The sequence below is a fragment of the Chanodichthys erythropterus genome, chromosome 9, assembly GCF_024489055.1.
Source record: "Chanodichthys erythropterus isolate Z2021 chromosome 9, ASM2448905v1, whole genome shotgun sequence".
In the NCBI taxonomy this organism is placed as follows: domain Eukaryota; kingdom Metazoa; phylum Chordata; class Actinopteri; order Cypriniformes; family Xenocyprididae; genus Chanodichthys; species Chanodichthys erythropterus.
The window spans coordinates 36661621-36673694 of NC_090229.1; the positions used below are offsets into that span (position 1 = coordinate 36661621).

The 12074-nt window shown below is 37.4% G+C and overlaps 1 protein-coding gene across 5 annotated transcripts in view; it reads right to left on the minus strand.

Annotated features, from left to right (window-relative positions):
* Positions 1 to 817: 817 nt before the first annotated feature.
* dbnlb (drebrin-like b) overlaps positions 818 to 12074 on the minus strand; it is a 28545-nt gene continuing 17288 nt past the window's right edge. Inside the window, exons 9-15 of one of the 5 annotated variants that reach the window (XM_067395496.1) lie at positions 9985 to 10062; positions 9320 to 9434; positions 8432 to 8524; positions 5010 to 5081; positions 4698 to 4801; positions 4041 to 4116; positions 818 to 2161 (exon numbers count right to left, since the gene is read on the minus strand). In XM_067395496.1, the coding sequence (XP_067251597.1) occupies positions 2025 to 2161; positions 4041 to 4116; positions 4698 to 4801; positions 5010 to 5081; positions 8432 to 8524; positions 9320 to 9434; positions 9985 to 10062 (675 nt within the window). In that variant the 3' untranslated portion in view covers positions 818 to 2024. The remainder of the gene's footprint in view (positions 2162 to 4040; positions 4117 to 4697; positions 4802 to 5009; positions 5082 to 8431; positions 8525 to 9319; positions 9435 to 9984; positions 10063 to 12074) is intronic. The other 4 variants (XM_067395498.1, XM_067395497.1, XM_067395499.1 and 1 more) reach the window with 4 other exon arrangements.

A 12074-nucleotide genomic window follows, 5' to 3' on the forward strand; every position in this document is an offset into this window, starting at 1 on the left:
GTAAATGCATTGTATTATAGTCGAGAGCTCCAGGGGCAGGGAGTGAGAGATTTAAAGGGGCCGCAGCCTGAATCGTTGCATAGTTAATGATGCCCCAAAATAGGCAGTTAAAAAAATTAATAAAAAAAAATCTATGGGGTATTTTGAACTGAAACTTCAAACACATACAGGGGACACCTTAGACTTATATTACATCTTGTGAAAGAACGTTCTAGGCACCATTAAAGTGGAAAGGAAGAAAATTTGTCTTCCTTTTTTTGTAGTTGCCACTTCAGATACATATTTCAAGCTCCAAAAATGACAAAAAGCATAATAAAAACAAGAAATGTTACTCATTATTCACAGATTATCTTCAGGTCTGAAATTTGTATAAATTCAAATGACAAAAAAAAAAAAAAAAAAAGATTTTAGAGCTGCAGTACAAAAGATTAAGTGAAAAATTATTTTTTTCATTTCTTCCCCTCAAAATAAAAAATATGCATATTTGGGTCGGTAAGATTTTTAAATGTTTTTGACAGAAGTCTCTTCTGCTCACCAAGACTGCATTTATTTGATCAAAAATACAGTAAAAACAGTGAAATATTATTACAGTTTAAAATATCTGTTTTCTATGTGACTATATTGTAAAATGTAATTTATTCCTGTGATCAAAGCTGAATTTTCAAGTCACATGATCCTTCAGAAATCATTCTAATATGATGATTTGATGCTCAAGAAACATTTCTGATTATTATCAATGTTGAATTTTTTTTTCAGGATTGAAAAAGAACAGCATTTTAAAAAAGAAAGAAATCTTTTGTGACATGATAAAGGTCTTTATTGTCAATTTTGATGCATCTTTGCTGAATAAAAGTATTTTGATAAAGATTTGCACAGGAAGAATATCAAACAACACAAAGCAGCAACTTTCCTTCAGCTTTAAAACTCTTTATTTATTCTTTTAAATGAAGTTACAATGTCGTCAAGACTTGTTAGATTTTCACAATGAGCTCTTGAGAGGAACTACACCACCGTTGAATGACTTTGAGATGACATGGGTTCTTGTTAAAAATGAAACCTCAAACATTTCCTCAAAAATACTTCTCACACTCTCGTATTGGCACAGCACTGACAGTAAAGAGTGTGTGTTAATGGTAAAAATGCAAGGGTCTAAATAAATCATCTCTCTGAGCCTTGGCATATCCGTATGGCATCTAAACACAATGCAGACTCCACTAGGACCCAAAGGCAAGAAGATGAAAGAATGATGCTTCCCTGAAACCTAAAAAAAATATCACAGTATTAATATTCTCCACATATCTGAGCAGACGGGAAAGCGGAGGTCCCACTCAGGCTGATCTTAAATCATTCACGACTATCTAAAGGAAATCAACAACCTTAATTTTCAAGCTGCATCCATGATTTTAAACACGTGCCGTATAGAACACAGCAAATAAACTCATCTCATCTCCTGATTTCAGTCCAGCCTCGGTAAACTAAACTGCAGCAAAACGTCTGTGCTGTGATCCTCGAGAAAGCAAGGCAGTCGTGCTCGGGCTTGTGGAGAAAAGAAGGCAAAAACCAAGGCGAAACGGGACCGATATGTTTTGACTACTACAAACATCTCCGGAACGATATCATGTCATTGAAATCCAAACGCTTGAAATGCTCAAAAGGAATGTCTTCAAATACACTGAGAAAAGGTTCAGTCTAGAAAGATCACAGGAATGTCACCACAAGCACTAATTTAACCACGCAGGGTTCCTGCATGAACAGTTGCTTCTGGGGCGTCTGCCAGCATACGTGAAATCAGAGTATCGTTTTATAAAATTATAACATCTTGAAATGAAATCAAATGAACAAGACGCTTCTACTAATACAGTATGAAATATCAATCTAGTTTAAATACCCCCCCCTCCCAGTCACGTTGATGATCACACTTTTGGTCCATGATTTTAGTTTCAGTCTTTTCGGACACGTTTGGATCACCGAGATTTGCGAATCAATGCGGCGCGACTCTGATGAGGGGGATACGCAGAGCTGCGTTAGATAAGTTCGACGTAATTTGCTGGGAACATTCCGAAATGGCCGTCCGGACTGTATCCTCGCCACCAGCCTTCATCAATCATCTCGATGCCGGTGATGATCTCATCCGGGTCGAACGAGATCTCTGTGTCATCAGCTGAAAACACACACACACACAGACACAATGCAGCAAGATTAAGGTCAGATTACAAATTACATTTCTGGTAACTTCATTTTAGTCATTTAAAAGTACTTCCGTTTTGACACAAATGTCAAGTGTTAGCCTTTCAGAGTACACTTCATTTGACAGCATATGCAAACATATTCACTTGTTTAAACTACAGTTGTGAGTGTCTCTAAACAAGCGCTCGTCAATGCGGGCTTCTGGTATCGTTGATTTTCCATTACTTTTGACTGGCTGCACACTTACAGTACACGTGAACTATGCGAAGGATGAAATTCATAGTGTATGATAAAACGGTATTTATCGAAAAATGTTTGATATAATGCTTGATAGTTTCGGTTAAATGCATTAAAATGTAAACGGACATGCTTCAGGGTTGTTCATGGAACCAGTGGTTTCATGCACCAGCCACTGGATCATAAACAGCCTATCATATGCCTTGATAAAGTGCTACGGGTGACAAGTAAAAAGCCAATAATTTAACAAGTTGCATTGCTTTGGGGTTCATTTGCACTGTCGTCACGTGACATCAGAACACAAACACATGAGAAAATGAGTGCTGTGCCTGCTGACAACGAGGAGATTGTGAATGAAAAAGGACATGGATTAATTTAACAGCCTATCACAATGCAGAAATAATGCATGTCACTATAAGTCTGTGCATTTTCTCTGTCTCTGGATTGCCGTAGTTTCATTTTCTACACAAACATCTTCTACATTTTCAGCATCTGTATCTCAATATATGAAGACATGAACACATTATCTCCAGAGCTGCTACTTCATGAGCTTTTACCATTTAATTTGAGAAAAACTGCTGTCCAATACACGCTGAAACTGAAAATAAAAGATCTTCATGACAAAATGTCAAAAAGTCTGGTTTAACTTGAAGAAATTATGACAGAAATACATTACTATTGAATACTAAAATGTAATTCTTATAAAAGTAATTATATTATTATTATTATTTTTAAAATAACATACAACCAATATATTTTTCCACTGTTTTAATCTGTTGTTCAGCATCTTATTTGATAAAAAATAAAAATGCAATGTTTTCTTGTAAATTAAATGTTATATTTTCATTTGATTACTTTTTTTTTTTAAAAAAGCGAAAAACACCATTTTTGATGATAAATTTGTATTGAATCATAAAAAAATTAAAGGGAAAACAGAATTTAGGGGAAAATAAAATGGATTTCATGGGGCTCAAAATTAAAAGGTAACTTAATTTGCGGAGTTTAATTGAGAACAAACAAGTTATGTTTACATTTATTCTCAAGGTCTAATAAATATGTGGAAAACATTTCCTAAAATATGGTAAATGAATATCGCGATGATATGGGGGGAAAAAAATACTGTGCTAATATTTTTGGCCATATCGTCCAGCCCTACATGCGTGTAAGAAACACAGTATGGACAATATTCTGTGAATAATCAGCTGAACAGACCATTTTTGCAGTGGTTAGATAAGAACAAACCTCAAATATTCTGATCAGATTTTGGCCATATTCTGATTTTAATCAGATTTTGGTCACATTTTGATTAAGTACCCAACACAATTATTTCAATATAGCATACTAATATAATTACTAGAAATCTAAAGAAATGACAAAAAGAAATTTGATCAATATACGGATGAACAAAATACATTTACAAGGTGTTGGCATAAACTTTCTGGCAACAATTCTTTTCCTAAAAACACGCTCGATAATTCATGAATTAGCAGAATTAGTAAAAATGCAGATGGCAAGAGCAAAAAGGACAAAAGTAAGCATGAGAGAATTGTGGGAAAGGATGTGCATGTCTAAGTATATTCAGAATACACTGTTTATCATGTAAAAGCAATATTCACCTGCTTGGTAGTCATACAGAGCCCTGGCGCAGACCCCGCGATCATCTGCCGTATCGTATGTGTTCTGTTCCTCCACCTGAGAAAGATTCACAAAAAACACAAGAACCTGTAGATGAAAATCATACGCCTCACATCCTCTTCAAGACAGCGTGGAATTGAAAATGGATGCTTTTAACTTTAAAGTTTGTGGCTTCTGGTTCATGTCTAGTAGTTTGAGCTCATCTATATGCAGGCCTACTTCAAAACAAATCAAGTGTCTAACAGATGATTTTAGCATCAAATATGTAGAAATGTATACACACACAGTATATAACATTTATCCTTCACTACACAGAATATTAGCCAATCAAAGGATCTCTAGAATGAGCATGTCCCGCCCCCATTACCACCTACAACCAATTAGAAAATTAAAATTAAATATAATTTTTATAATAATTAAATGAATTTAAATAATTAAATTACAAATAAATAAACATGCATGCAAGCATACATGTTATATACATCTTAATTCACAATAATCATCATCATCATTGTGTAAAATAATACTAAACACTCATATAATACCCTAACATTAATGTAAGGCTTTGTATTTTCTGTGTTTTACACTGTTTTTTGTTATAATCCAGAACGGGTTAGTTCTGGCAGCGAGTGTCGTACCTGCGGTGGTTCCTCATAGATGGCGTCTGGTTCCACTACTGCCTCATACTGTGGCTGCTTTTGTTCCACCGGCTCTTCATAATCATTACTGACCACTTCTACATCTAAGACATAAAGAGAGCAAGACAGAGAAATCATTTTCTGTCTCCTGTAACAGCACACCTTCCCCACCAGGTGGTGCTGACATCCAGCTGATTGACTGACACAAACAAGGGGCTGATGATGGCAAAATGAAAATGAGATGAGACAGCGCAAAACAGCAAAAACAAATGATGGGAGCTGATAATGTGTGTGTGTATGAGTGAATCCCACCTTCATACTCTGGCTCAGCTTCTGCCTCTGGTTCCACATACTGAGATCTGGGTTGTTCCTCAAAACTGGCCTCTACTCAAAACACACACACACACACACACACATGCATGGAAACACATAAACACACACATGCATGGAAACAAGCTCACACACGGAGCGCTGGATCTGTATTCTGACATACCACAGATGGACAGAGTCAGAGTTTGAGGGCGGTGTGACCAAAATATGTCACCGTACGATCAAAGTATTACAAGAGATCTTCATTTGGGTATTTTCTTTTTTATCTGGAGCATGCTTGGCAGATGCTAAGCAAAAGATCACATTAATAATAAATTAAGTCCACCCTCATTGCAAACAGTTGCTTCAAATGATAAAAACAGTGTCAAAATAGCAATACATATTAATACTGAAATGACAAGCCATATTCAAAGCCAAGTGGAGTACTGCAGAATAAAGATATAATAATTTCTACATGTTGCACAAAATATAAAAGTTCAAAAGCTTGGGGTCAGTACAATTTTTTTTTTGGAAAGAAATTGATACTTTTATTCAGCAAAGATGTAATAAATTGATTAAAGTGACCGTAAAGACATTTAAGATTAAATATTTCTATTTTAAATAAATTGCATTCTTTGGAACTTTCTATTCATCAAAGAATCCTGAAAAAAAAGCAATATGGTTCCCATAAAAATATGTTGAAAACAGCTCAACTTATTAATAATCAGAAATGTTTCATGTGCAGCCTTGGTGAGTATAAGGTACTTCTTTCAAAAACATTTTATATAAAATCCTACTGCCCCCAAACTTTAACGGTAGCGTACCATCATAACACCCAGCCCTAGTTTGAGTCGATTAATCCGTTTAAAGGGACAGTTCACCCTGAAATGAAAACTCTGTAATCATTTACTCGCCTTCTGTCATTCCAAAACTGTATAACTTTTTTCCGTGTAACACAAAAGGAGAATTTCTGAAGAATATTCTGGCCAGTGAATTTGGACTGGGGCTTCAAGCTCCAAAATAACACACCATAAAGCATCATAACGATGGTCCATATGACTCATGCACTATATTCCAAGTCATTCGACAGCACTGAGCGAAAAGTCCTAACTGTCCTTGGCACATTAGCGATTCCCAATTCATGAACTAACCATTCTTTTGAGTCAGATCTTTCCAATGAATCAGTTCACAAAAGCAGACAAATGATTCATTAAGACTTAAATCAGACTGATTTGGTTCTTTAGTTCAACTCAACTCACCCAGTCACAACAATTAACAGTTCACTCAGGGGGAAGATAACTGACTTGAGGCCTGTACACACCGGGACGAATATAGCTCGCGTTTATCGCCAGCGTTTTTCGAGACGTTTTTTGTGTTCACACCCAAGATCTTTTCACTGGCGATGCGCAGAGTGAACGTGCAAATTCACTCCCTGACAGTATGTGCTGCTTGTGCTTAACGGTAGTGCAAATAAACATATTTATGATATTAATAAAGTTAAAGAAGATAAAAATGCAGATATTAAATGGCATATATATGAGAGATAACAGTCAGAAACAGTAGTGCAAATAAACATTTATGAAATACACATTCTCAACTATATTTCTTGAATGTAAAAGAAAAGAAAACAGCAAAAATACAGAAATAACACACATCTATTAGTATGGCCAAGAACTGGCAGAGCACCCATAGCGTGCGTCTCAATCAGCTCCCTAGTTCACTAGTCAGGGCACTGATCAGCTGTTTGAGACGCAGGGATAGTTTGTAGGGATATTTCTCGTCTACTTACTTTCTCTTCGTCGTCTTGTGTGCTCGGCAAGACCGTTTTGTGCTTGAGCGCCACCAAGTCGTGTTTTACTGTAACTTCAGCAGCTCCAGGCACGTGAACAAAAGCACCAATCTCATTGGTCGGCCAGTTTTTAATGTGGCGCGTCAAACCAAAAAAACGAACCGCGTTTTTCGCGTCGGTGTGCACACTCACATTGGCGCCCGTTGTGTAGTCACGAGGCGTTAAACGTCGGCGAAAATCGCGCGCGATATTCGTCCTGGTGTATTTTTTTACACGACAACGATGTACTAAAAATGTTCCTTCCCGTTTTTTTTTGCATACAGACAACATTGTCAAAATGACCCCTGTTCACAAGTATCTGCGAAAACGACTAAAAACACTGTACTATTCATGCCAGGCCAGTAGTTGGCGATGTCACTTTGTAAAGAAACACTACGCACCTATAGACTGAACATGTAATACGCATGTGCGTAATGTCACTGTTTTCACAAATGTGTGTTTTTATTGTCTAAATGTAAACAACAATGGTATCGTTTTCAAAAACGATTTCAAAAGCTTGCGTTTTCAGGCCTGTAATGCGCGAATTTGAAAGCGAAAATGAACGGTGCTGAGCCATGCGCATTTATGAATGCCCGTGCTTCAATTGAATAAGTGATTTAAAAGTAAGGTGCACAAGGTATCACACGTCAATTAACCGGTCGGAAAATGTCCTCACTGTCACATCCCTAGTAGACCGTTATTTTCGTGGCTGATTTTTTTGCATATGCAATTGTAGGAGTTTCCCTTTCAGATGCAAAATTTATGGGAGGATTCATTATTTTTTATTAATGAAAAACTAATCCTTCGCAGGTTCTCTATAGGCATTGGGTTTAAATCCGAAATATTGCCAAAGAGGTGCTTTTACATTTCGATTTGAAACCAAATCTTCCGCCATCGTCTTGTCAGTCAGACTCCCGTGATAAATGATCTGTGCTGCGACTCTCGTTCGGCTCACGCTGCATTGAGCAGACAAGTTCAGTTTTTAATTGTAATGTCTGTTCTCTAACCTGAACTAAATTATTTTTATTACTATAAAAAAAACATCAAAATGTATGTGGGAGGCGGTGCCGCCGTGGGCAAGTGATGCGGCTGAACACTGTAAATTTAGTAAATCCCGACAGCTGTTTTAACGTCCAAAAGGGTTAGTAAATCTAGCCCTTTATCTTCTTGACCGTGATGCATCTTCCATTTCAATCTGTTGCTCACACAAAATGACTTCAGGAGACTCGAAATGTAGCGCATGAGGATCGACTGCTCTTATGATCCTTTAATGGTATCCCTCATTCACTTGCATTATAATGAAAAGAGTTGGCATGATACTTTTCAAATATTCAGCTTTTGGGTGAACTCTTCCTTTAAGTGCACAAGGCAAACACACAGTGAGGTGTTCAGACATGCTCACATACTGCGAATCAAATCCAAACCCATTTATTTTGAGGTGTAAGGTAAAATGTTACAGCAAGCATGAGGAAATTGTGAGTGGTTAGATGTTAGTTGAGAAGCATGAAAGCACCACACAAAGCATGGAGATGGATAACACACCAAACCTTTCCCAGTGTAAGATAAGGAGTGAGCGATAAGGTGCGTGTTTATGTACCTCTGGCTCGTAAAGGCGAGGCCTGACGCACAGGAGAGCAAAATGGCTCTGGGTCACATGACTGCTTGGACAGAAAAGGGCTGTTCAACCGCCCTGAGATACACAGAACAGAGAAGGACAAAGAGAGAAACCCAAGCTGACAGATGGCTGACGGTGTTATACACAGCAGAAGAGACCACAAACATTGTTTTAGACAGAAGATCTGCAGGCTGTTTAATGACAGTGTCGAATTTCAGACAGACGAACATGGTTGAAATGGCCAGAGAACGACGAGAGAATGGGAAATACCACAAATAACATCCAACATTCAGAAGTTAGCTGTTGCATGCACACAAAAATACCTCCTAATTGACAGATGAAGACATTTCTTACACGTGTTTGAAAAAACTACATGAAACATGACCCACATAGTAAAAGGCGAAGCTAAATATAGCATGCAAATACTGTGGCATTTAAATAAAACGCTTCCTATAGTGTAAATTGTGCTTGTAGAGATCTTATCAGGGCAGTGCTTAATACGGCTAATGTGCACATTTATTTATTATCCCGATGAGATATAAAGATTAATATTTATAACCACTAACTATCTCCATTTGTATGTATACCATTACTATATATTAAATATACTATCATATATAAAATATTTATCAGATGATATATAATTTATAGCTATAGATGTAGTTACATTTAAACAGATATTTAAAAAGTTTTTAAAATGGTTTAAAAAATAGTTTTTAATGGCCCTACAAGTTTGATTAAACCATCAAAATATGAGGAAAATGTTTTATAGTTTTGAATATGAGGGAATAACAAAACACTAGACTTATTAAATGACTAAATTAAATAATTTGGTAAAATGGCTTAAGCATGTGTACAGATGAATGGTACCTGGTTTTGGACTGTATTGAGAGTTGTCTTTGTTAGAAGTGTTGATTCCCATCTCTCTCTGTTTGAACATTTCTCTGGGATTAACGGAGCGCTGGGAAACGAGAGCCGCAGCTTCCTGTTACAAATACACACAAACATTAAAAGTAGCCAGGAGTATCACGACTGATAACACTGATGGCAGTATATGGAGAAGATAAGAGCCAGGGACCCAAAGTGGTTATATACTGAAAGTGGGAAAACAGGAGAACAGTAAAAGAAAGGCTGAATCCCAATCTGCAAACCACCAATCCTATAGTTTAAGTATGACTGGCATTATTGCATTGCCAAAACTTCATTATGTTAAAAGTACTTAATGGGCGTTTATGTTAATATTGCCCACAACAAGAACACAGTTTTCTGTTATCAAGATGCAATTTTATGACATGTTTATGTTCCAAAGCTTCATACTTATAAGTACATATTTTACCAAACATTTTGTAAAAACATTAATCTGACAAATCAGCAATTATGACTGGAACCATCAGGTTTATAAACTGGGATTGAGCCAGAAAAGCGATCAGTCAGCAGTAAAGGACACTACCACACTGAATAAAGAAAACAGTTAGAAAGTTAAAAGTCCTTCTGTCCAGGGCCAGAAGAGAGGTTTGATACTTCCTCCCACTCACGTTGGCTTTTTCCACCGACTCTCCACGTTTAAAGGGTTTCTGCTGTGCTGCCTGCTTCCTCTCCTCCTCTTCCTCCTCCTGATAGACAGCAGCACACTTTGACTCTTACACACTTGATTCCATTACAAAACCTAGTTAGCTGCCTATGTAGGCAGCATTTTGAGGTATCATATTTGATTATGCGGTCTTCTAAGATGATTTCTTTTGGACAAATTCTAGAGCAGAATTGCATGTATTTTTCACAGAGCTCAGTGAAAAATCCACCCAAGGCGGCGGACAAAAGAAAAGTTGAATATATAAATATACTTAAAGGGTAAGTTCACCCTAAAATGAAAGTTAAGTCATCATTTACTCACCCTGGAGTTGTTTTAATGCCGTGTGATTGCGACCAGCATCAAGATTAAAAAATAATAATAATAATTTTCCTTGCAAAAGTATTACAGAATGATCCCATGCAACATGTCATATATTCCAAGTGTTTCCGGGAGTTTACGATAGGATTTGTTGAAAAACAAACCGAAATATACACAACTGCGCATTCATGAGACTCTATTAGCGCTGCGGCTCACTCAGACTTGCTCTTACTCTTAAATTTAGCTGCGAGCAGCAATTATCGGGGTTAAACACATGCATAAAAAGGGTATCATGTTTTATTTCGCAGGTACAGATACATTTTATTTAGCAAGCCTGTAACCATCTCAATAATAGATGGAAAAGACCATTAACAGTAAACACAGGCAATTTATCATAGGAAATATATAGTTTTTAAAGCGTTTTAACTTTAAACAGTTATCGAGGTTGAGCCAAAAACCTAGGACTCGTTTGCCAAAGTTGATTTTTGAAATAATCAACAATATTTAACGAACGATTCGGTGGACAGTTGAGAAGTTGCTCAGAATGAGGAGTTCAACCATGTGGTACAAATGTCGTGGACGTGCACAAAAAATTTCTTTATGCACGTGAAAAACGTTAAGGCGCCCCCTGGTGGCCAATTTCTTTCAAATTTCTCACAGGCCTCTAGGCGAGGTTTCATTCCGATCGGCCTCGTCTGATGGCTGCTCAAACTTCAGTAGCTGATGGCGGACATGTTTTTGAGATACTTCAATGTCCTCATAGACAGTCATGGCCACTTGGACGAAGACCTGCATACCAGTTTCGATCAGACTAATGGTAAAGTAGTTATAGCCATTTTCATGTTTCTTTCCTGTTATAGTGCCACCAAGTGGCCAGTCGCAGCATCCTTTTTCATGTGACCACAGAATGAGCTCTTACATTTGTGTGCCAAGTTTGGTGAAAATACCTCATTCCGTTCACCAGTTATAGCCATTTTAGTAAAAGTGGCTTCATCCACCTTGAACATTTTGGCAGCCCTTAGAAACTTTTTTTTTGATAACCACTGACAATCAGACTCTGGAGAATCTCACTGCACTGGTTTGGTTCCGATCGGGCCAAAAGCCTAGGACTAGTTCGCAAAAGTAGGTTTTTCAAAAAACAAAAAACCAAAACGAAAATACCTGAAAATTTAGAGCGAATCCGAGGCATGCTTTGAGCCAAGGTTTTGTACTTTTGACTGCTGTAGCGCCCCCGTCAGGCCGATTGGGGAGAGCCTCGGTGATGCTGTAGACTGTGTGAGTAATACCAGCCCTCAAAGTTTCAAGTCTCTACGACTTACAGTGTGGTCTGCCTGATCACCTTTAAGGGCGAATGCTGATCCTTGGAAATGTAATCAATTACAAAAGGGTTTCAGCGCTACGCTCTTGAACCTCCTAATAAATACGCTACATTAAATACAATCCATGTACCTCCTTCTCTGAGGTGAATATATCCATTGTGTTCATCGCAACAAGAAGTTATCGCATTCACATCTGTCATTCTGACTGTCATCAGACAAATGGAGTTCCGGTCCACAGATATTTAACTCAGGGAAGAATGTACACAGATACTTTTTTGGGATTTCTAGGCATTGTATTTCATGTCACATTTCTATTAATCTTGATGTCTCACAACTTTTGCTTTTTCTGGGTGAGTCGAGGTGAACTGTGGTGCAAATAGAGTCTCATGAATGTGCGGTCGTGCGCAGAAGATCAATG